Genomic DNA, 23,159 nt, shown 5'->3' on the forward strand with positions numbered 1-23,159 from the left:
GGCCTGGCCACACCATGTGACTGAGCAATCTGGGCAGGGCGTGACACCACATGCCCCTTGCACAAACATCACCTCTGCCAGCAAGTATAACCTGCTTTCTAAAGACTAAACTCAACTTGCCAGGCTAACCTCCAATCTTAGTAAGTTTATCTTGCCCCAAATGTCCTTTGCAGCATTTCAACCAAGCTGGTTGTGATCCCGTTTTCAAGAATGTAAACATGCTGTCTGTTTACATCCTAGGTGCAGGATGCCAAGGTGTGTTCTTTGCTCCCCAAATACACAGAAAGGCAAGGGGGAGTGTATTTTAGGACAATGGTTCTCATCCTCTGCTGAGTTTCTCTAGCTGTTCGTTCCTTTCTGAAGTTCTTACAATCCTTCATCTGACTTCAGATACATAGTCTCTGGGCATGCATTTCACAGCGATATTAACAGCCAGCCTGACCCTGCTTTCATTTAAGATCTTCCATGACACTCTTTGGTGCACCAGAGTGTACATACCAGGATCAGGATCTGCTTGTAACCCCGTTGCCAGTTGGCATTGAGGGGTTTTAGGGTTACACGCCCATACCAGAGTTCTCTATTCTCCCCCTCATGCCAAAGGCTGTGAGCACACCCCCATTTCCAGCCATTCCCACTTCACCCCAACCATTCTTCTTCTTTCTGTCTGGGGGCTTATTCATTCCAGATGTCACCATGTTAAAATCTATGGGGAGGATGGGTAGAGTTAAGAGAAATGGGTATCGTTATACTAGAAAGCATTAACTCAGCCATCCGCCAGCTGTTTGAGCTCTAGATAATTGCAGAGGTGTTTGACTGTGGCTGTGCTAAAGAGCTGTCAGGGCTTCATGTGTCTCACATTTTCCCCTTTTGGTTTTATATTTTCCCCCAGAACCAATAGGATTCTGACCATTGATGCCTAGAATAGTCCCTGAAATTTTAGAATTGATTATTGTGATACACACAGAGAAATGTCAAGTCGAGTGTAAGGCCTTCACACAGCTCTGGGTGACCCCATCACTGGGCCCTACGTGACCACAGGGTCACAGCACTACTCAGGTTTGACCTGGCCACCCTTCTGTCGTGATGGAGATGCAGTAAGGCCAAATTTGAGTGAGTGGCATCGTAACCTGGCCCATGGGCTCACCGCACTGTTTAGGATTGCCCCACCTTATGAATTGGGGCCCTACACGTGTGCCTACTTGCCTATGCATTAATCCAGCCCTGCCGTCACAAGCTCGGCCAAGCAGGAAAAAGGCAAGTGTAGCTGTCCCACTAGCGTTTGTACCGCGACCAACTAACAAGTGTTATAACTACACTTAGCTATCTCTGCACTAGGATTGCAACATTTATTGGTATGTTAAAAGTACACTTTTTTTCCTACTGCAGACAAGCCCTGAAAGAGAGAAACTGAGGCAGAGGGTAAGGCTGAGTTTTTCAAACTTGCCCAAACCTGTTTATAACCCCTTTACCAGTCGGCATTGAGGGGTTTTGGGGACATACCCCTATACCAGAGTTCTCTATTCCCCCCATCATGCCAGGGGCTGTGTGCACCCCTCACCCCCACTCCATTTTCCACCATTCCCACTCCTCAACCATCATTCTTCTTTCTGTATGGACACTAAGCCATTCAGGGTGTCAAAGGGGTCAGACAAACACCTGGCAGGAATGGTTTATTTATTACTATGTACACTTAAAGCAGGACTAAGCAATAACTAAACCATTCCAGTACACTAAAGGCTTTTAAAAAGATGCCAGTGTATTTAATGTATTAAAACTCTGTTTCCTATACTAATTATGAAAATAGTCAATATGAAGCTAACATTTCCATGTCTTTGTCTTCTATCAACTCAAATATAGCGATCAATGTATATTGTTTAAATAATCAATTCTGATCACATAACATCTCAAAAGTAGAGTATCTTGTCCTATAAATAAAGATTCTGTCTGCACTTAAAGTCTGGGTCAATATGAATAATGTGATGTATTCTGAAAGAGCTGATCATCATGAATATAGAGTGTTTATAGGTTGCTATGTGGTTTCCTATAGATGATCTTCTAAAATTAAAAAGCCTGATCTAATATAACAAGTGCACGCTCTCTTTGTCTTAGGTACTTATGTGGCTATTACTGTGGTATCTGAGAACCTTGCAATCATTTTAGTGTATTTATCTTCACAACCCCTCTGTGAGGTAGGACAGTGCTGTTATCCCCACATTATAGATGCAGAATTGAAGCACAGAAAGGCTATATGACATGCTCAAGGTAATACAGGAAGTTTGTTGTAGAGCAGTAAACTGAACCCTGGTCTCCAAAGTCTCCGGTTATCACCCTAGCCACTGACCCATTCTCCCTCTCCATCAGTATTTATTTATTTATTTGTAAACCTGGTTTACATTGATGAAAAATTCCCATTCATAAAGTTGCACTGGTTTAGCTAAATCGGTGCAACATCACACCTATAGTGAAACCAGTGCAAGGTTGTGTGTTCAGCAGATCCACATAGGTTTATTCCAGCACACACATTCTTTTGGTCATCCACTTTTGGTGCAAACTATGTATTTCAGTAGAGCTGTGCCCATATACACCAACAGAGGTTTTGACCCCAGATATTATTCATCAGTATCTTGCACGGCTCCACCCTGGTTTGCATCTTGTTTGTTGTTGCATCCCCTGTCTCTGATCTGCCAAGAATGCCAGCGTCTCCCTCCCATTTGGTTCTTTCTCCACTTCCCACCTTATTGCCTTTTTCTATGCTTCCCACTTTTTATGGGGCCTTTGACCAAATCTTAAACACATGTATGGTGGAATAAACATCTGTGCAGTATCTAGACTAGCATTTACAAGCGAGTTGGTTAATTTGAGTTAATTGACAATCAAAACATTTGAGTTAAAACAGGACCACAGATTCTCGACTAAACAAGCCCACTAGCCTCATTCAGGGATCTCACAATTTAATCATTGTTAGTTTCCAATTTGTCACGCATAGGATCCTCATCAAAGAGCTACAGTTACATGGTTTGGTTTAGCTTCTAGTTTATTTGAACCACCACTAGTTCTCATTTGAATTTGTCTGGATCTGGCTTCCAACCAGGGATACTTGTTATGCCTTTCTTGGGTAGATTAACATTTCTCCAGCCCTTGACTAATTTTTGTGGCTCCCTTCTACACCCTCTCCAATTTTGCAACATCCTTTTAAAAAACATTCTGTTCTCTTTTCCCTGCTGCTCCCAGCCTACTAGCTCAGTGACTGTGGGATTTCTCCAGCCACCTTGCAGGGCAGGGATGCACAAAAGGGTGGACAGGATGAAGAGGAAGGGGCAGACTGTGGGCAGGGGGGCAGGGGGAAGAGCGCCATTCACCCCCACAAGGATGAAACAGGCTGATGCCTCCACCAATATTAAATCCGAAACCACATGTTTTTAAAGCTGAAGTTTGACTGTATGCAAATTCTTTTCCAATATGCAAATTAGCCAATTTGCTTAAAACATAAATGGAGCACAAGTTCCTTAACTCTTTTCCTTAGTTGGTGGCAACTCTAGAGCAAGGATCATTTCTCATCCAAACTGAGAGTATGGTCACAACGTCATCCCATATATCTCGCCAGTCCCTATAGACACTATCTTTCATCAAGGGTGATGTGTGGGCAATTACTGTGGCTATGATTGATGGTCAAGTGGCAGCCAGCAGGAAGTGAGGTGACCTATGACATATGCATTTATCCTGCCTGCCATGGAGCCCTGCCCCCTGTAAGCCCCCTGCCTGCAGCAGGAGCAGGTGGGCATGGCTGGGGATAAGCCCCTCTGGCATCCTGCCTCACACAGAGGTGCTGTGTAAGTGCCCTATGGCCACGTGGGCACTTTCAGCCCCTGAGCTGAAGTGGTTTCTGAAGAGCAGCTCCATGCCCTGGGGAGAAAGACTAATGCAGGGTCTCTCATGCGGCCATGAGGGGGTTTTCCTGAAGCCACAACAGCCTCCTGGGAAGTGATGGGGCGAGACGGGGAGAGACAAAGAAGCATTGGCTTCAGCCCTGGGGTGCTTGGGAGGTGGGCTTCAGGGAGCCTGGCTGTGCAGACCAGGGCTCCAGCCATGGGGCTTCAGGTGCCAACACCGGGCTTCTGCCCCCAGCTCCGGGCTCTGGCCACTGGCACTGACCCCAGCCCTGGCCATGCAGCTCCTGACCCTGTCAGGCACTGACCCCCAACTCTGGCCATGCAGCTCCTGACCCTGTCAGGTACTGACCCCCAACCCTGGCCATGCAGCTCCTGACCCTGTCAGGTACTGACCCCCAACCCTGGCCATGTGGCCCCGGCTTCAGTTCAGGCTCCAATCCCTGGCTCTGGCAGCATAACGCCGGCCCCAAGCTCTAACCACCAAACCTGGCAGCAGCCCCTGGCCCAGATACTGATAGCTGGACACACACTCCAACGCCCTGGCCGCTGACCCCAGGTGCCAATCCCCAGCCTCGGCCATGCAGCAGTGGCTCCTGGCTGTGCGGCACCAGACGCTGTCCCTGGGCTCAGGCAGATGCTGGCCCAGGGCACCGATCCCGAGCTCTGGCTGCAGCCTCCGGCCCCGGCTGTGCAGATCCTGCTTACTCTTCTTAGCAGGCCACTCCCTGCTACAGGCTTCCCTGATAACCCTGCACTGATCACACCACCGCTAAGCTTCACCCAATATCTTCCTTGGTGGCTGAGTACCCTCCTCACTCCCAGCTTCTTCCAATCTGGCTCAAGAAACGACCTGCTTGAGGCTGCCATCCTCGCTTGCCACCATCTTAGGTGTTGCAAAGCAGAATGCAGTAACGCCTAACTTTTAGTCACTTAGAAAATCACAGGAACAGCACTGTGATCCACAGAGTCTGAGTTAGGCACACAGGTTCTCTATACAATGAATGGGGGGAGCTAGGCACCTTGCAATCGATTCACAAAAGCCAGCATGCTGGGCAGGGAGCTGCCTAAATTAGCCAATGGTAGATAGGTTCCTAAGTATGGGCTGCAGGGAGGCACCTAGCTCTGCTAGCAATTCACAAGCAGAAACCCCTCTCCTGGAGTCAGGGAGCTTAGGTGCTTAACTCATTGTTAGGTGCCTACCTCACTCCATGCAAAACAGTAGGAGGAGGAGGTGCTCATGCCATTGCCCGCCTTATAACTTTTAGCCCAGTGGTTAGAGCACTCACCTGGATGTTGGAGACACAGGTTCAACTCCCCCCTCAGGCAGAGGGGGAACAAAAGACTGGGAAGGCATCTCCCACTTCTCAGGCAAATGTGAGACCCACTGAATGATGGGCCATTCTGAAGTAGGGCTCTCTCAGTCTCTCCTGCTGAAGCTGTTCCACTTTGGAGAAGAGTCTTTGTGCCACAGAGGAGAGAATGAAAATCTCTTATCCTGTTGGTCAGACCACTCACCTGGGAGATCCAGGAGCTGCTCCCCCTGCTACAGTGACTAATTATTTATTCAAAGTGGAACAGCTTCAACAGGAGAGGTTGAAGGAGACTATCCCATAGCTGGATGATGAGCGCACTCTCTTCAGCAGACCCCAGTTCAAATCTCTTCTCTGCCTCGGGGGGCGGGGAACTGAAACTGGGTCTCCCACATCCCAGGTGAGTTCTCAAATTACTGGGCTAAAAGTTATAAAGTGGGTACCACCACCTCAGTTAGGCTCCCTCATTCAGTCAGGGGATGGCTTGTTTGGTTAATTGGCCCTCTTCTTAACCTGCATTAACCCCTTCAGGAAAAGTGTAGGGTGAACACCCATCACAACAATAAATGTTGATGGGAAAAGGTGCAATAGGGAGACAGAAAGACCGAATTAGTCCAAATGAACAGGCCTAGTGATATAACTCAAGGACGGTGTTAAGATCATGCCTGATAAACAAGCATGGGACCAGAAATCAATGAACCAAAAGTGATGTGTTGGCAATTAGGCCTAATTGGTAGACAAAATAATGAGGGGATGGGCTATCTCACACACCACTCCCTTTTGGCGTTCTTTAAAATAGTAAAGACAGTGGGGGGAAAATACAGACAGAGGAGTACGCTGCTTGACTGAAAGACAAGAGAAAGAGAAGGCATGAGCTTCACCATCATAGCTGTCACCCCAACCCTCTCCTGGGACTCCAGCATCTAGCCTGACACCCTTGTGCCTTCTTCATCCTAATCTGGAGAGATGTCCTGACCAGACCAAGCCAGAAAGCAGGATCCAGATGATACCTCTGGCTAAATTCCAAATGTCACCTGAGATATGAGACTTTGTTTCCCTGGGGTTACTGTATCCTACGCTTTCCCTATTTTATTTTTTTCCTCTCCCCCACCCCCTTTTCCTTCTGTCTAATAACCATCTGTTTTAGTCAGCCAAGACTGTATATTTTACAACACTGCTGTAAGCCTATGACCAGAAGGAGACAGCTAAAAGCAATGCCCTAAACACCCCAATACTGATACAGGTTTGCCAGGTATGTCCCTGGCTTATAAGACCATTTGCTGAGTTTGTGTTTCTCCAGCAGCGAGGTTGCAAGTGAGAGTCAACACCAGAGACAGAAGCTGCATTTTCTCTCCTTGCTGTTCTTTTCTTCCCCCTTTTCATGTGTATGTCTTGTTTGTCTTCTCAGAAATGGAGTTGGACTTTAACAGCAACAACAGCTCCAGCCCATCTCAACTGATTTCTACTCTTCCCCGCAAAAGTAGTTATTGCCATCTGCAATATTATTTAAGAGACTATCAGAGAAGAGGGGTATGTGTGTGTGCAGGAGGGGAGTTCTTCTTAAATACTCCTTACAGCTAAAGGAACAGGATCAAAGGATATTGTTAAAATAAACCTTACTCAAAGCATTTGAATTGTAATGTATTCATGGTGTTTCCTTACCTTTAATAAAAGGTTTAAAAGAGTGTGTTTGCCATGGTACTAAACAGGCTGAGGCCTCTGTATAACAAATGCCAAACGTTATACAACACCGTATAATATTGGCCAGGGATAGGAGCAAGTTAACATCTGTGACTCTTTGGGCCCATATGCTCCCTCTAAATTGATACAATAGATGAAAACTACTCTATAAATGTAATACATGATTATTAGATCTTGCTGTAGTACGTGGCTGTTCACTGCATCCTAAGTGCCCCCTCATGGCTAGGATTGCCTATGTGGCTACCCTGTCTCTATTTCCCCTTCATCCTGGCCCCTTTAAAAACCTCACACAGTCCCCAGGGACCCTCTAAACTCAAGCCTTTAATTGACTCTTCACTAGTTCTCCTCAGTCTGCCAAAAAAACACAACTCAAACATCCAGACAAATACAGTTTTTCAGCTCATCTTTCCTTCTTTAAAAGCCAGTCACAGGCTTTATCTGGCTAGGGCTCTGCAGAAGTCCAACTTGCTCCTCAGAGCAGCTCCTTCCACCAGCCCCAGCTGGCTTCCAAACAAAAAGTAGGACAGGCCCCACTACAGCTTCTTGTGGCCTTTATATTAGAATCACCTAATTCCTCTTTGGTGGGGCTCATGTCGTAATCAGGATTGTCTTGGGCCCAGGCACTCCAGCCTATGGGCAAGCCACCCAGTTACACTTGGGACTGTGGTGAAATATTTTACAATGGCTGAATAATAACTATAGTTCTGGGCAATGATGATTGCTGGTTTGAAGAAATGGATCTTTCACAACATTGCAAGAGTTATATATGTTTTTATTGTTTTCTGGTAGAAATTAGCAGGTTACTAATGCAGTGTCTCTCATGAGGCCATGAGGGGGTTTTCCTGCAGCCACAACAGCCTCCTGGGAAGTGATGGGGCGAGAGGGGGAGAGACAAAGAAGCATTGGCTTCAGCCCTGGGGTGCTTGGGAGGTGGGCTTCAGGATTTAGGGAGCCTGGCTGTGCAGACCAGGACTCCAGCCATGGGGCTTCAGGTGCCAACACTGGGCTTCTGCCCCCAGCTCCGGGCTCTGGCCACTGGTACTGACCCCAACCCTGGCCATGCAGCTCCTGACCCTGTCAGGCACTGACCCCCAACTCTGGCCATGCAGCTCCTGACCCTGTCAGGCACTGACCCCAACTCTGGCCATGTGGCCCCAGCTTCAGTTCAGGCTCCAATCCCTGGCTCTGGCAGCATAACGCCGGCCCCAAGCTCTAACCGGTTTCTAAGGCATAGAGTAAAATGCTGTTAAGATAGGTCACATGTATCTGGGAGGGATAAGCAGTAGGACAGAGTGGGGTTGAGGTTGTGTGACTTTCCCAAGAAGCTGTAGTTTATCTGCATGGCACAGCACAGATCTTATGGGGCATTGGGGGCGTGGTAAACCCAACTGCCGGGGTGAGGTCCAGGTCTGAGCTGGTAACTCCAGGAGGAGGATGGAAAGTGAACCTCTGCAGGAGGCTTGTAAAGAAGAGGAAGAGCTCCATTTTGGCAAGAGTCTCGCCTGCACAGATCCTCCGACCTGTAATGAAATTCACCAAGGATGGAAGGATTTCAAAAGTAACAGCAACACAACAGATTTGAGTTTTAACTCTAGGAAAGAGCTGTAGATAAGCACTTAGCAATTATGAGCTAATTCATCCTCACAACACCATCTCAGAAAGCAAGTGTTATCACCTCCATTTTACAGATGGGAAAATATGACATAAAGTGGGTAAGTGACCTCTTTGAGGTCACACCGGATGTAACGGGCAAAGGAAGGACTAGAAATCAAAAGCTCCCCATTCGTAGTACCTTGCTCAGTCCACCAGACCATAAGGTCATCCAGGCAAGCTAGTGCCCATATGCAAGGGGACAGACAGAACCTCCTGAACAACCTAAAGGCTGGAATTCTCTCTAAGGACCATTTTAGCTTGCTCAAGGAATGGCAATGACAGATTTTGGCAAGAGCCATCTCCAGCTCTCCTTTGGCTCAGGGTCCAGAATCCACAGCCACTAAGGTTTCAGAGTGTCTGGTTCTGGATTTTGGTCCATCTCTGGAAACAATGTGATTTTCATGCTTAGTCCTTTCATGTATTTTACTCAGCAGGGATTGGAAGTGCAATGGAAGTAACAAACTCAACCCACAGAGACAAGGAATATCTAGCATTGCTCCGGAACAGCACTGAGAGAGTTTCGCCCAGCCCTTCCTTGAATGCAAAGGCAGATTGAGATCCAACATGATGCCTTAGAAGGGGGAAGACACAAGACAAAGGCAAACTGCTGTCCTTGAAGGGAAGTTACCTGCTGAAAAAGGCATGAATGCCTCATTCTTCACGAACTTTCCATCTGTGCTGAAGAAATGCTGAGGATAGAATTCTCCAGGCTTCTCCCACTGAGTCTTGTCACACAAAACAGAGGCCAGTAAGGGGATGATATAAGTACCCTAAAAAGCATCACAAAATAAAAATTAGAACAGTCAAAACTTTTCCATTGAACTGTGATTTCAACCAAAAAAAAGGTATTTTGTTGGCAACAAAAAAATTCGTGGAAAAATTCCATTTTCGGCAAAATTTTCCCCAGACTAAAATTTTTTACTGATAACCAACATTTTTACTAAGAACTATTTTCGAAAATATAAAATTTTCACAAAAAAATTATTTTTAATCCCAGAAACAGCTTCTCTGTTTTTTTCCTGGAAATTTCTGTGAAATTGAAAAAAAAAAACCTCTCAATTAAAAATAAAATCCTTAAAATAAATAATAAAAACATTTGCATTTTTCTACTAGCTCTAATAAAAATATAAAATTGACGATAAACTGTGAGCTTCATTCAGAAAGATAACAAGCCAGATCATCAGATGGTGTAAACTGGCAAAGCTGTGCTCACTTCATTTGCACCAGCTGAGGATCTGATCCAGGAACAGTATCCTGCAGGTATATCCATTCCGGGGGTGCCCAGAGAAGGGCTCTTTCCACTTCTCACCTTGCCTTCTTAATATTTCATGTCTTCATAGCTGACAAACACTCAGGACAGCACCCCCCTGCCCTCTTTCCCATAAACATATCGGAGGTTTGATCCAGAGCACTGCAGACATCACTGCATGTATTACTTTGTGGTTTGCCTTATCTGAGCCCAGCAGCTAAGAAGTTTAAAGTTTGATTAGTCTGTGGATGGGAATTGTCCAGATTAAGTCAAGAATGCGGCCAGAAGTGGTGTGGCTGGCTTCCTGTCCTATGAGCCAGAACTGATTGTGTTGGGTAGGAGGTGGTGGTATGTTGTTTGGGAAGCACTCAGCTTCAGTGAACTCATCACCACGTGTGAAGCCAAAGTGCTCACAGAGCATTCAATCTGCTGTTAGTTTCATGATAGAACATCTTTAGTTTCTCTTAAAGAGAAAGGGGAATATTCAAAAAATGTCCTCCCTTCTCATCCAAATCTGCTTATGTGATTGTGTGTCTCTCTGGGGTTGTGCTAGCCCCAGTGAGGAGAAGGGCCTACTATCTTATCAAGAATTATCAGAGTAACTCCTTTAGCTCCAGTTAGATGGGCTAGAATTTTTGATGCTGAAGCCCCCAGGTTCAATCCCTACTGATCACCATGGTGTTTATGTGCATGAGGTCATGTGATTTCTTGTCTGGAGGAATTTAAATAATCCATTGTTATTCTGTTTTAATTGGTGAGTTTAAAAGTCCCAGTAATTAAAGTACCTCTTAAAAACTTACTTTAGGAATAACATAGCCATTAAGTCTGACATCCTCAGTAGTCTCATGAGGCAAGCTCATTGGCAGGATATTAGCAAACCTCTGAATTTCATGGATAACTGCGTCCGTATATGGCATTTGTGTCCGATGTTCATAACGAAGCTGGGCAGATCCTATAACTCTTTCGATCTCTTCGTGGACTTTTTCTGAACAATTAAAAGAGAGTGAAAGCAGGTGCTCAGATACTATGGTGGTGGGAACCCCTATGAGAAACTAGACAGAGAGAAGAAAGCATACAACTGACACCTGCTAAACAATATAATCGACACTCTTTAGGACACAAACATCTTGTTTCTAAAATGCTGCTGCTGACAACCTTAGTTACCAAGGCTGAAATGGTACAAGGCTCAGATGGGTAATTTGGGAGCAGAGGTAAGCATGCCTCTTTTAGCAATGCATAGTAGTAACCTACTGAGTGCAGAGAAGATACTGTCTCTGTGCAAAGGGTCGGGCTTTTGCTTTGAGAGCTCGATCCTGTGAAGTGCTAAACATCCTCAAGTTCCACTGATTAATGAGAGTTGAGTGTGTGCCGCATCTGCTATGATCAGGCTTTTGAGGTTTACAATACACTGTGGTCCCTCCCATCCTTAGTGCAGTCTAAAATTTAGGGAGACCCTGTGTGGGGACATTAGGCAGCAAAGAGTGATTTAGTCAGAGAGCTAAATGACCAGGGAAAACTCCAGGGCCCTCTCTGAGTCTAGCAGCCTCAATAAAGAATTCCCTTTACTTTCATGACAGCCAAGTCTGTCTTCTCCCTACTGCAAGGGATGACATCATGCCAGAGGTCTTGCATTTGAACATGGGTGAGGACTGTTGTGTCTATATGTGTATGGACATAGTTTGTACAAAAGCACACTCAGTACATACAGAGCAGAGTAAGAGAAGTGATGAATAGTCAGAAGGGCTCAGAAATCTTACTCTGAATAGCTGGGTATTTCATCATAAGCAAAAGGCCCCAGCGGAGTGTGGTAGAAGTTGTTTCCATCCCAGCCGTGAACAGATTACTCACCAGGCTTTGCAAATTCTCATTTTTGAAATGGGAATTGGGATTATATATTTCCTGCAAGTACAAAACTCTCCGTTAAAGTTTAAAGAATATTGGTAATCAGAGAAAATCTGCATTAACCCCCTCTACCTTTCCCAGCCCATTGGTACCTCCTGCTGCCTGACGAGAAAGGCATCAATGAAACTTCTCTGGTCATTGGGATCTAATTGCTTCAGGTATTCGATGAAAGTCTGCTGAATAAAGGAGTACAGTTCTTCCATGTTATTAAAAACAGTCTTGTGATTTCCTGGTAGGAACCCAAGGGCGGGAAATATATTGAACACCTAAAGGAAGGGAATAGCACAATTAGCCAAAGGGAACACAGATTATAGTGGTTAACAAATAATTCATGATCAGCCTGTGGCTTTACAGTAATACGTATTGGGTTGATAAACATGGTCTTGTAAATAACAGGGCCTGTTTCTATACGTCTTCCACATGCAGATCTACCATTGAGATTAATGAAACAACTCTTGGAACTCATCTCCTCCTTCTTCTTCTGCTTCTTCTTCATATGGCTGGTATAAGTGTAGAGCAACCACTATAATTTTACATTCAGGAGGTTAAGCCGGCCAGGCTCCTGGGATGTGTCTATAACCTTTGTGCCCTACCACTTTATGCGGTCGCTACCACTGATGCTGTTGTGCGGATGATAGCAAAGGTTGGGGAGCTTGTGTAGGGCGGTCACCAGCCTTTTAACGCCTGTGTCAATTGACTTTTAGAAAGGGTGTAAACTCTCACGCTCGGGGCACAAGCCAGCCAGCTAACTGATGGTGGTGAGGATTATGGGCAGGGTTTTCCATGGACAGGTTATTCACTGTAGGCAGGTTATTCCACCATTGCCCAACATAAGGGTTTCTTGCTTGTTCCCCTGGAGCATCTGGGGCTGCTTCCTGTTAGAGATGTTAGAGCTGCTCAGCAATTTTTAGATGAAATGGTTGAATCAGAAAATCCCAAATCACTGAAACTAGAACGTGTCACGGAAACCTATTGTTTCGATGACATTTTCAACAGGAAAGGTTTTGCAGCTCCAGAACGAATTTTTGGCCAACCCTCAAGGGGATGGGGGCGGGACACAAACAATTCCGCAGAATAGCCAATAGCCCTGTGTTTATGGCACTCGTGCAGGATATGAGAAACCCAGGTTCAAATGGCTGCTTTGCCTGATTCTCCCACACCCGAGTTGAGGGCTCTAATCATTGTGCTATTGGATAATCTGGGATTAGGATCTCTCTCCTTTGGAAATATTTTGAAATCCCAAAAATAGACACGGGATAAACCAGACTAATATTACCGTAACCATGGGACTCCCACAAAGCCGGACACTTTCATTAATTAAATAGATAAGCCTGATAAACTTTGGGTCCTCGTAATCAAACCGGTGTCCGAGCATTATCGACACAATGACATTGGAAACAGCAACATTCATCATCTTCATGGTGTCAAAGGGGCTTCCTAAAAAACATTAAACAGCAACATCCATCATTTTGTTGGTAACCAACAGGTTTCATACTGGAAACCATTGAAATAACAGGCCGCCCCTGCCCCTTTTGGGATGACTTGCATTCCTTGGGGCAATAGAAGGGAGCAGTCTCTGGGCTCCTTTAAGCAGAGGCATTACTGGTGTGCAGAGAAGGAGGACTCATTACACCTTTCCCTTGTGTCAGATCCTCAGGTCAAACTTCCCTGAGAGTCAGTCTGAGATTTGCCTTAGTGAGGAACTGGACCATTATTTTTAGGCTAATCCCCCAGCACCTTCCCCTCCCACCCTTTACACAGCAACCAATTGCTCCAACTGGTTCAGGCTCCTCCCCTAAGTTCTGACTAGTTGGAATCAAAGGCAAGAGTCATGACTGAGTTAATTTCCAAGTGAGGTGACTCCATGAGGGTGGGAGAAAGGGGGCTTCACAGGCCCCGATGTGGTTAAGGACTTTGAATGATTACCAGTGTTACACTACGAAGCTCAACACGTACTTACCTTTGCGAGATTCAAAATCCTTTATCAGATAATCACATTCTTCCAGGATTTTGTTCTCAATGGTCCTCCTGCCCATACCAAAATCCCGTAAGGTCGTGAGAGTGAATCTTCTCATCACTTTCCAGTTTTCACCATGAGCAAAAATAACACCTGAAATATCATTCCTTAGATTTGAATATGAGCAGCCAGTATCAACTAACCTTAAACATCCATAATGCTCAGCCTCCCAAACACCACAGGTTACATTTTCAGAGCAGTCCGCAGCAAGTCGTTATTAATTATGCATAAAGAGTAACTCGATCGCAAGGGCTGCTTTGCTTTCAACTTCACTTGGTCATGCACTGAGTTACGTGGCTAAGTAAGACAAGCTTGTACTCAACCCTGCCTCAATGCAGGGGCTGGACTAGATGACCTCAAGGTTCCTTTCAGCCCTACATTTCTATGGTTCTATAAACTTTTATGGGGAGATTCACAAAGGTACTTAGGGGCCTAATTCCCAATTTTAGGCTCCGCTTAGATCCTGCCAAACCCCGTAAGTGTCTGAACTCATTTGGTGCCAAAATTTGCAGGATAAACATTCCCTAGGCTCCCATGTTTCTGTCTCTTTCTAGGCATCTGGACACGTATCTCCTTCCTAAGCCCCCGTGCAATCCATGAACTGGGGTGTTCACTTGCCTATCTCACATTTTGATCCCAATAAAAGAAGCAGAGGTGATGGTCGTGGTACCCACCTTATAACTTTTAGCCCCATAGTTCTAGCACTCACCTGGGATGTGGGAGACCCAGTTTCACTTCCCCTCTGAGGCAGAGAAGAGATTTGAACATGGGTCTGCTACCTCTCAAGAAAGTGCGCTCACCATCCAGCTATGGGATAGTCTCCTTCAACCTCTCCTGTTGAAGCTGTTCCACTTTGAATAATTAGAGTCACTGGAGCAGGGGGAGTGGCCCCTGGATCCCTGGTTGAGTGCCCTGACCACCAGGCTAAGAGACATTCATTCTCTCACTCGCTGACACAAAGACTCTTCTCAGAAGTGGAACAGCCTCAGCAGGAGAGATTGAGAGCCCTACTTCAGAATATCCCATCGCTCAGTGGGTTGAGCACTCTCCTGAGAGGTGGGAGATGCCTCTCCCAGTCTTTTGTTCCCCCTCTGCCTTAGGAGGGAATTGAACCTGGGTCTTACACATCCAGGTGAGTGCTCTAACCACTGGGCTAAACGTTATAAGGTGGGCAGTGCCACCAGCACCTCCTCCTCCTGCTGTTTTGTGTGGATTGTATTGAGACTTAGGCAGGAGATAGGTGTCCAGATGCCTAGAAAGATGCAGACACATAGGAGCCTAGGGCCTGTGAAGGCAGGCACCTAACACTGAGTTACACACCTAAGCTGTCTGACTCCAGGAGAGGGGTTTCTGCTTGCAGATTGCTAGCACAGCTAGGTGCCTCCCTGCAGCCCAGACTTAGGAACCTATCCCAGTGAAGGGGCAGGGCTTAGGAAACACCCCTCTCATCAACATCTCCCACTGGCTAATTTAGGCAGTTCCCTGCCTAGCATGCTGGCTTTTGTGAATCAGTTGTTAGGTGTCTAGTTCTTCCCATTCATTGTATAGGGAACCTACATGCCTGACTCAGGTTTTGTGGATCGCAGTGCTGTTCCTGTGATTTTCTAAGTGACTAAAAGTTAGGTGTTACTGCATTCTGCTTTGCAATGCCTATGATGGTAGCAAGCAAGGATGGCAGCTGCAAACAGGGAGTTTCTTGGGCCGGATAGGAAGAAGCTGGGAGTGAGGAGGGTACTCAGCCACTAAGGAAGATACTGGGTAAAGCTTAGCGGTGGCGTGATCAGTGCAGGGTTATCAGGGAAGCCTGTAGCAGGGGGTGGCCTGTTAAGAAGAGAAAGCAGGATCTGGGAGGATGCAGGGAAAGCCAGGACCAGGGAGGTGAGTTCAAAGAGGAAGCCTTGAATGGAGAGCTATCATATGAGATTTAAAGGCAGCAGCTTCACGGGTTAGTCAGAGAAACCTGTTGCGTCCCTGCAAAGCTGTCAGTCATGGAGCTCTGCAAAGTCCAGGCACTCCGTTGCCTCTGGGGTTATTGGAAAAGAAAATAGGTGGGTTTAGTGTACACGTTCTGCAGTGCAGACAGCCAGGAGTAGGCAAGCCTAATTTCTTTTTCTTTGAGTCTTTTTGTAACTTGCATGGGTTTTGTGGTGTTTCCACACTGACGTTTGCAAAGGGTAATGAGATGGTTGCCTCCAAGTCTTCCAGCTCCTTTATTTTCACCTCAGATTTAGTTTTGTTACCTTACGTTACATTTACTGGGTCTCTATCTTTCACCGATAGACAGGGACGGACTTACTCCATTGTTTAATAATGCCCCTTTGTATATCTCCTGTAACATTTTTGTGTCAAGTCCCCAGTGTCTTGGTCTTATCTTTGGAAGCAACAGAACTGCTGAATGGAAGTATACAAGTAAGAATGTATGCTCTCCAGACTGTTCTGATTTCTCAGCCCTGCAGAACACACCCCTGACAGAAGAAGAATGTTTCCAATGGTCAGAGCATAAAACAGTCTTATCATTAGGTAAGAGAGAAAAGAAATCTCACCATGTCCTCTTGACATTTTTTCAAATATTGGGATTCTAGGCCTTTCCACAAACGCATCTGCCTGGTTCACAAGAGCCTCCTTCACCATCTTGTATCCCGACAGCACCACCATTTTCTTGGGTCCCATCTGAATGCTGAAGACTGGGCCATATTTCTCAGACAGCTTAAATATGGTGGGGGGGGAGAAGCATTATATGTTTCCATGCTACTGTTATACCAACTGTTGGGTTTCAATTGATTTTAAAACATACAAGCTAGAGCTGGTTTTTTTTCTTCTGCCTACAAATATAGCTGAATGAACAAGTGCCAGGTTCAGCATCCAGACAGGAGACCGTTATACACACTGCTGCTCTTTTGCTGCTGTTTATTTTGTTTGGAAAAAGCATTGTAAGGTTTTAAGTTTTGCTATAATATGGGCATAGAGCTTAAGAATGCCTAGTACATAGAGTGTCCGATGCCCACTGAAACAATCTTTAATGTACCCTCACGACATCCTATGAGGTAGGAAAGTGCTATCAGCCCATTTTACAGGCAGGGAACTGAGGCACAGAGCGACTTGCCAAGGTCACACAGGAAGTCTTTGGCAGAGCAGGAATTGAAGACAAGTCTCCAAGTCCTAGGCTAGTGTCCTACTTATTGAAACAAGGGACCAGGCTTTGCACTAATGTCTATGACAAACTTACCATGTACATTCATTACCTTTGTAACCCTGTTAAAAAAAACAGGCTCTACAAATGACACACTGCTTGGCTCCCTGGGAATTGCCCTCAGGAGGGAATTATGTAAAGGATTACCTATATCTGGTTTTACCTGCATACAGCAGTTACAGACAGTATAATGGGCTACAGTATACCATTAGAGCTGGACAGGAACTTATTTCCTTTTCACACATACAAATTTGACAAAAATGATTTTTATTGACATTTTTCAGGATTTCATTTAAAAAAATTAAATTTTTGATTAAAACAAAACAATTAACAATAAATGAATTTTTTTGTAACCAACTTTACTGAGAGTAGTTCTTTCACTTTGGCCTTGAAAAAAATTGACAGTGTATCAGTGGTTTTACTTTAGATGGGCTTGTTATTGTTATTATAAATGGCACCAAATATATGCTCCGTGCTTTGAAGACAAATAAGAATACAAGGTGCTTTCCCTGAATAGCTGACAATCTATGGCTCCAATCTTGCTTTGAAAGCTGCTTGTGAAGACCCTTCTATCTGCATGGACTCTCATTATTATTAATCATCGGTGTTACTGTAGCATCTAGGAGCCCCAGTCAGGACCAGAACTCCATTGTGCTAGATGTTGTACAAACACAGAATATAACAATGGGCCTTGCTCAAAGGGGCATAAAATCTATGTACCACTGGGTTCAGCATGACTTCATGGGCACAGGGGTCTGTGCTAGCAGATCCTGATGCAGGATCAAGGCCCAGATAGACAATGAAAAGATGAAGGATGGGGCATGGGATACAGCAAGAGGCAAGTGATGAGATGTGACTGTATCAGGCCATCTAATGTAAGCTCTTCAGCACACGGGCTGTCTCAGAAGAATGACCATACTGGGTCAGACCAATGGTCCAGCTAGCCCAGTGTCCTGTCTTCTGACAGTGGCCAGTACCAGATGCTTCAGAGAGAATGAACATTCCTGGGCTATTTTGAGTGATCCAACCCTGGTCATCCAGTCCCACATTCTGACAGTTGGAGGTTTTGGAACACCTAGCCCACGGGGTTGTATCCCTGGCTATCTTGGCTAATAGCCATTGATGGCCCTATCCTCCATGAACTTATCTAATTCTTTTTTGAATCCAGTTATGCTTTTGGTCTTCCAGCTACTGGATCTCATTATGCCTTTGTCGGCTAACTTCACGGACCCCCTATTGTCAGAGACTTTCTCCTTGTGCAGGTGCTTATAAACTATCAAATCGCCTTTTAACCTTCCCTTGGTGAAACAGACCAGCCTTCTTTGGTCTCTTCTTTTATGATGTGTTTTCCAGACCTCCAGTCATTTCTGTTGCTCTTCCTTGAACCCGGTTCCATTTGTCAGCACACTTTCCATTTGTCAGCAGGAGCCATGGTGGGTTGGATGTGGGCTGCGGGAGGTAGTGGGGCCCAGGGATGATGGAGGAATGAATGCAGGGCCAGGAAGGCAGAAGGACCAGGGGCAATGGGGAGGGGGTTGGATGTGAGCTGGGGGAGGCAGCAAGGGCCACTATGCCGAAACCAGCGCCTGCTGCCACACAACTGGGGCTGGGGATCTGCACCCAGGGTCAGCAGCCAGGGCTGGGAGTTGGAGTGTGCGTCTGGGGATTGGTGCCCGGGCCAGCGGCCGCCACCAAGGTTTGGGGTTAGAACCCGGGGCTGGGGTCGGTGCCAGTGGCCAGAGCCCAGAGCTGGGGGCAGGAGCTGGGTGCTGGCACCCAAAGCACCATTGCGGGTGCCCTGGTCTGCGCAGCCAGGCTCCCTAGGTCCTGCCGCTGGAGCCGCCTCCCAACCACCCCGGGGCTGAAACTCCCATAGCTAGAGAAGAGAACTGACCTTCCTCCTGCAGCGTTGTCCCCTTCCCACCTGCCGTCCCCCGTCTCCAGGGCCTCTGCCAATGCTTTGCCATCTCCCCCTCCCCCATCACCACCTAGGAGGCTGTCATGGCCACAGGAAAACCCCCTGGTGGCCGCTTGAGAAACACTTTCTTGTTAACTGCTTGAAATGGGCCACCTTGATTACATTGGCCTCATTAGCACTACAAAAGTGATCTTCACCCCTTCTCGTCAACTGTTGAGAATAGCCCACTTGGACCTTAATTGAATTGGCTCGTTAGCACTGACCCCCCCACACACTTGGTAAGGCAACTCCCATCTTTTCATATGCTGTGTATTTATACCTCTCTACTGTATTTTCCACTCCATGCATCTGATGAAGTGGGATTTAGAGCACAAAAGCTTATGCCCAAATACATTTGTTAATCTCTAAGGTGCCACAAGGACTCCTTTTTCATTTTGCTGATACAGACTAACACGGCTGCCCCTCTGAAACCTGTCACTTCAGCTCAGCCATACAGCACTTGCCTCACACAGAGTTTGCGGTGTAAGACCCCAGAGGGGCTTATCCCCAGTCATGCCCACCTGCTCCTGCTGCAGGCAGGGGGCTTACATGGGCAGGGCTCCATGGCAGACTGGATAAGCGCACCCTCTGCACGGTCCCTTCATGTCCATCCCTCTGGTTTAGCTTGTATTGCAAGTATTGTTAATTATTATCACTAACAAACTTTTCTGTCACATTCTCTCAGTGATGTGTGACAGGCATGCATAGCGCTGCTTTAAGATATGTTGAGTGAAGCCCAGCACAGATCAAAGTTCTAGATAGGCTAGATAAACATACATACAATTCAAACACTGGATTAGTCTTTGTCCCCGGGCATGGAGTGGCTCTTCAGAGACCGCTTCAGCTCAGTGGCTGAAAGTGCCCACATGGCCATAGGGCCCTTACACAGCACCTCTGTGTGAGGCAGGAGGACCCCAGAGGGGCTTATCCCCAGCCATGCCCCTCACCCATATCCTGCTCCATCCAGGCAGGATAAGTTCATCCTCCTCATGGTCCCTTCATGTTCACCCCCCTTACGCGGGGTTAGCCTGTACTGCAAGTATTGTTAATTATTATCATTAATGAACTTTTCTGTCACATTCTCTCACTGATCTGTGACAGGCTTTAAGATATGTTGCATGAAGCCCAGCACAGATCAAAGTTCTAGATAGGCCAAATAAACATACATATAACGCCAGACTGAAGGACCTGATCCCAGATTGGCTGAAGTCAATGGTAAGTCAGTGATCAGTGCCTCACTGACTAGCTAACTCTTAAGCCGTGCTACCCTTGCTTTGTCTGCGTTAAGCATTTCCCCTCGCAGTGCGCACTGCTTCTAAAAATGGGGACTCCTGCATTTTACTTAGCTTGCATTTTTCCATCTGCCATTTACAACTCTGAGATCAAGTATAGCCTGCCCAGTCCATCCCATTCGAAAGTGTTACCTCAAGCAAAGTTCGGTAAGGTCTCTTCAGGTTCAGCTGGTGTACATTTCCAAGGACGGGTAAAGGTCTTGGTCCTGGGGGGAAATTCAGGCAGGGTCTCTTATTCCAGCCCCTTTTCACAGTGAGAATAGAAACAAAAGTTACCACAAACAGCAGCAGTATGACAACTGGATCTGCCAGCGTCATTTCTTTGGGATTGATATCGTACTAGTCAGGAATTTTCCAAAAAAAAATTATGGGAAGAATGCAACCTAATCCAGCTGTGTCCGCAAACAGAGTGATCAGCTTTGTTAAAAAAGTCTGTACATAGTCTCTCCCTCTCCTATGATGCCTAGCTTAACCCTATTATTGCTGGTGAAAAATCATTCATTATGAAAACGTTATCTGCAGCTCCTTCCTTTGAAAAGTACTGTGGACAGAATGGCTGGACATCCTGGTTTACTGGGATTATCGTGGTTCTCGTGAAACTGGGGTTTAAGCAGAACAAAGGGACATCTGTCATGGCATGTCTCATGCAAACCTGATCCTATGTTAGCTCACTTTCTGCTGGCTGCCACTTGGCTATCAATCATAGCCACAGTAATCGCCCACACATCGCCTTTGATGAAAGATAGTGACTATAGGGAGTGGCGAGATATGTGGGATGATGTTGTGACCATACTCTCAGTTTGGATGAGAAATGATCCTTGCTCTAGAGTTGCCACCAGCTAAGGAAAAAAGTGAAGGAACTTGTGTCCCATTAATGTTTTAAATAAATTGGCTAATTTGCATATTGGAAAAGAATTTGCATGCAGTCAGAAACTTCAACTTTAAAAACATGTGAGTGTGGATTTAATAGTGATGGAGTCATCATCCTGTTTCATCCTTGTGTGGGTGAATGGCACTGTCCCCTCACACTCTTCATCCTGTCCACCCTTTTGTGCATCCCTCCCCTATGAGGTGGCCAGAGAAATCCTACAGTCACTGAGTTGGTAGGCTGGGAGCAGCAGGGAAAAGAGAACAAAATGTTTTTAAAAGGATGTTGTAAAATTGGAGAGGGTGCAGAAAGGAGCCACAAAAATTAGTCAAGGGTGGCACACACACACCCCTCTTCTCTGATAGTCTCTTAAATGGTAATAAACTACTTTTTGGGGAGGAAAGAGTAGAAATCAGTTGAGATGGGCTGGAGCTGTTGTTGCTGTTATTAAAGTCCAACTCCATTTCTGAGAAGACAAAACAAGACATACACATGAAAAGGGGGAGAAAAGAACAGCAAGGAGAGAAAATGCAGCTTGTGTCTCTGGTGTTGACTCTCACTTGCAACCTCGCTGCTGGAGAAATACAAACTCAGCAAACGGTCTTATCAGCCAGTGAGAGACCTGGCAAACTTGTATAAGTATTGGGCTGTTTAGGGCATTGCTTTTAGCTGTCTCTTTCTGGTCACAGGCTTACAGCAGTGTTGTAAAATATGCAGTCTTGGCTGACTAAGTCAGATTGTTATTAGACAGAAGGAAAAGTGTGAGGAGGGAGAGGAAATATACATAGGGAAGGTGTAGGACACAGTGGCCCCAGGGAAACAAAGTCTCATATCTCAGGTGATGTTTGGAATTTAGCCAGAGGTGGTATCTGGACCCTGCTTTCTGGCTTGGTCTGGTCAGGACAGCTCCCCAGATTAGGACAAAGAAGGCACAAGGGTGTCAGGCTAGATACTAGAGTCCCAGGAGAGGGTTGAGGTGGCAGCTATGATGGTGAAGCTCATTCCTTTTTTTTCTCTTGTCTTTCACTCAAGTAGCGTACTCCTCTGTCCATATTTTTTCCTCAGTGTCTTTACTTTTTTTCAAGAACTCCAAATGGCAGTGAGTGGTGTGTGGAATAGCCCATCCCCATTATTATCCACCAGTTAGGCCTAATTGCCAGCACATCAATTTTGGTTCATTGATTTGTGGTCCCATGCTTGGATCCCTAGGCCTCTTTGTTTGGACTAATTTAGTCGGTCTCCCTATTGCACCTTTTCCCATCAACATTTATTGGTATAGGTTGTAATGGGTGTTCATCCCACACTTTTCCTGAAGGGATTAATGCAGGCTAAGAAGAGGGCCAATTAACCAGACAAGCCACACCTGAGGGGAACCAGGTGGTTTAAGGAATCCCCTGACTGACTGAGGGAGCTCAGCTGAGGAGGGAGTAGCTAGGCTGGGTTTATAAATGTCGGAAGCCCCTTGTAGAAGGAGTGACAGGGAAATAGGCTGAAGTCACACCCTGGGGGGGGGGGGGGGGTAGGGACTGGGAGGTATGTTTGGTGGCTATAGAATTAAAATAGGTGACAGATACTCCCTGGGAGGAGGGAGTTGTGAGGCTGGTGAGCCCCGAGAAGTGGGGAGAGCTAGATGGTGAGGTAAGGCATCAAGGTTCAGGAGGGTGCAGGCCTTGGCTGTTGATTAGAGGGTCCCTGAGGGGGAATCTGAAGTAGTAGGTGGGCATGGGTTCTTCTGCTAGCCTGAGGTGGGGAAGTGGCACCAGCTAGGCAGCGAATGAGAAGGCTGCCTGAGGCCATTTGTTAGGAAAGGTTTTGATACCCCAGAATAGGGAAAGATGCATAGTGACCAGGGCAGAGGGCCAAGTCACAAAGAAGCATGTGCAGTCACATGGATGGGGGAGAGAGAGGTAGTAGGATGTGAAGCAAGCAGCAGAAGGGAGCATCAGCCCTGGAAAGAGCTAATCTCCAGAGAGGCCAGGAGATAGCATCCCAGCAGTGAGTGGACTCTGGGGGTTATTGTGTCACCATGAACTTGTATTGACTTTTCCCCACAGTCAGGCTCACAAGTAAGGTAAACCTATAGGCCCAATTATTATAACATTCCCAAAGCATTTTACAAACTGAAACACA

The 23,159-nt window shown here is 46.2% G+C and overlaps 1 protein-coding gene across 1 annotated transcript; it reads right to left on the bottom strand.

Moving 5' to 3' along the window:
• Window positions 1-7,656: 7,656 nt before the first annotated feature.
• Window positions 7,657-20,581, bottom strand: LOC311517942 (cytochrome P450 2K1-like). The gene is made up of 9 exons (XM_084623268.1): window positions 20,294-20,581; window positions 16,266-16,428; window positions 13,666-13,815; window positions 12,982-13,142; window positions 11,798-11,971; window positions 11,561-11,702; window positions 10,604-10,788; window positions 9,183-9,324; window positions 7,657-8,421 (listed from the first exon to the last, which is right to left on the bottom strand). The coding sequence occupies exons 1-9, from the start codon at window positions 20,477-20,479 to the stop codon at window positions 8,234-8,236; spliced, it is 1,491 nt and encodes a 496-aa protein (XP_084479394.1). The 5' UTR covers window positions 20,480-20,581; the 3' UTR covers window positions 7,657-8,233.
• Window positions 20,582-23,159: the final 2,578 nt, after the last annotated feature.

Source organism: Lepidochelys olivacea, assembly GCF_965140295.1.
Source record: "Lepidochelys olivacea isolate rLepOli2 genome assembly, chromosome: 3".
Taxonomy (NCBI): domain Eukaryota; kingdom Metazoa; phylum Chordata; order Testudines; family Cheloniidae; genus Lepidochelys; species Lepidochelys olivacea.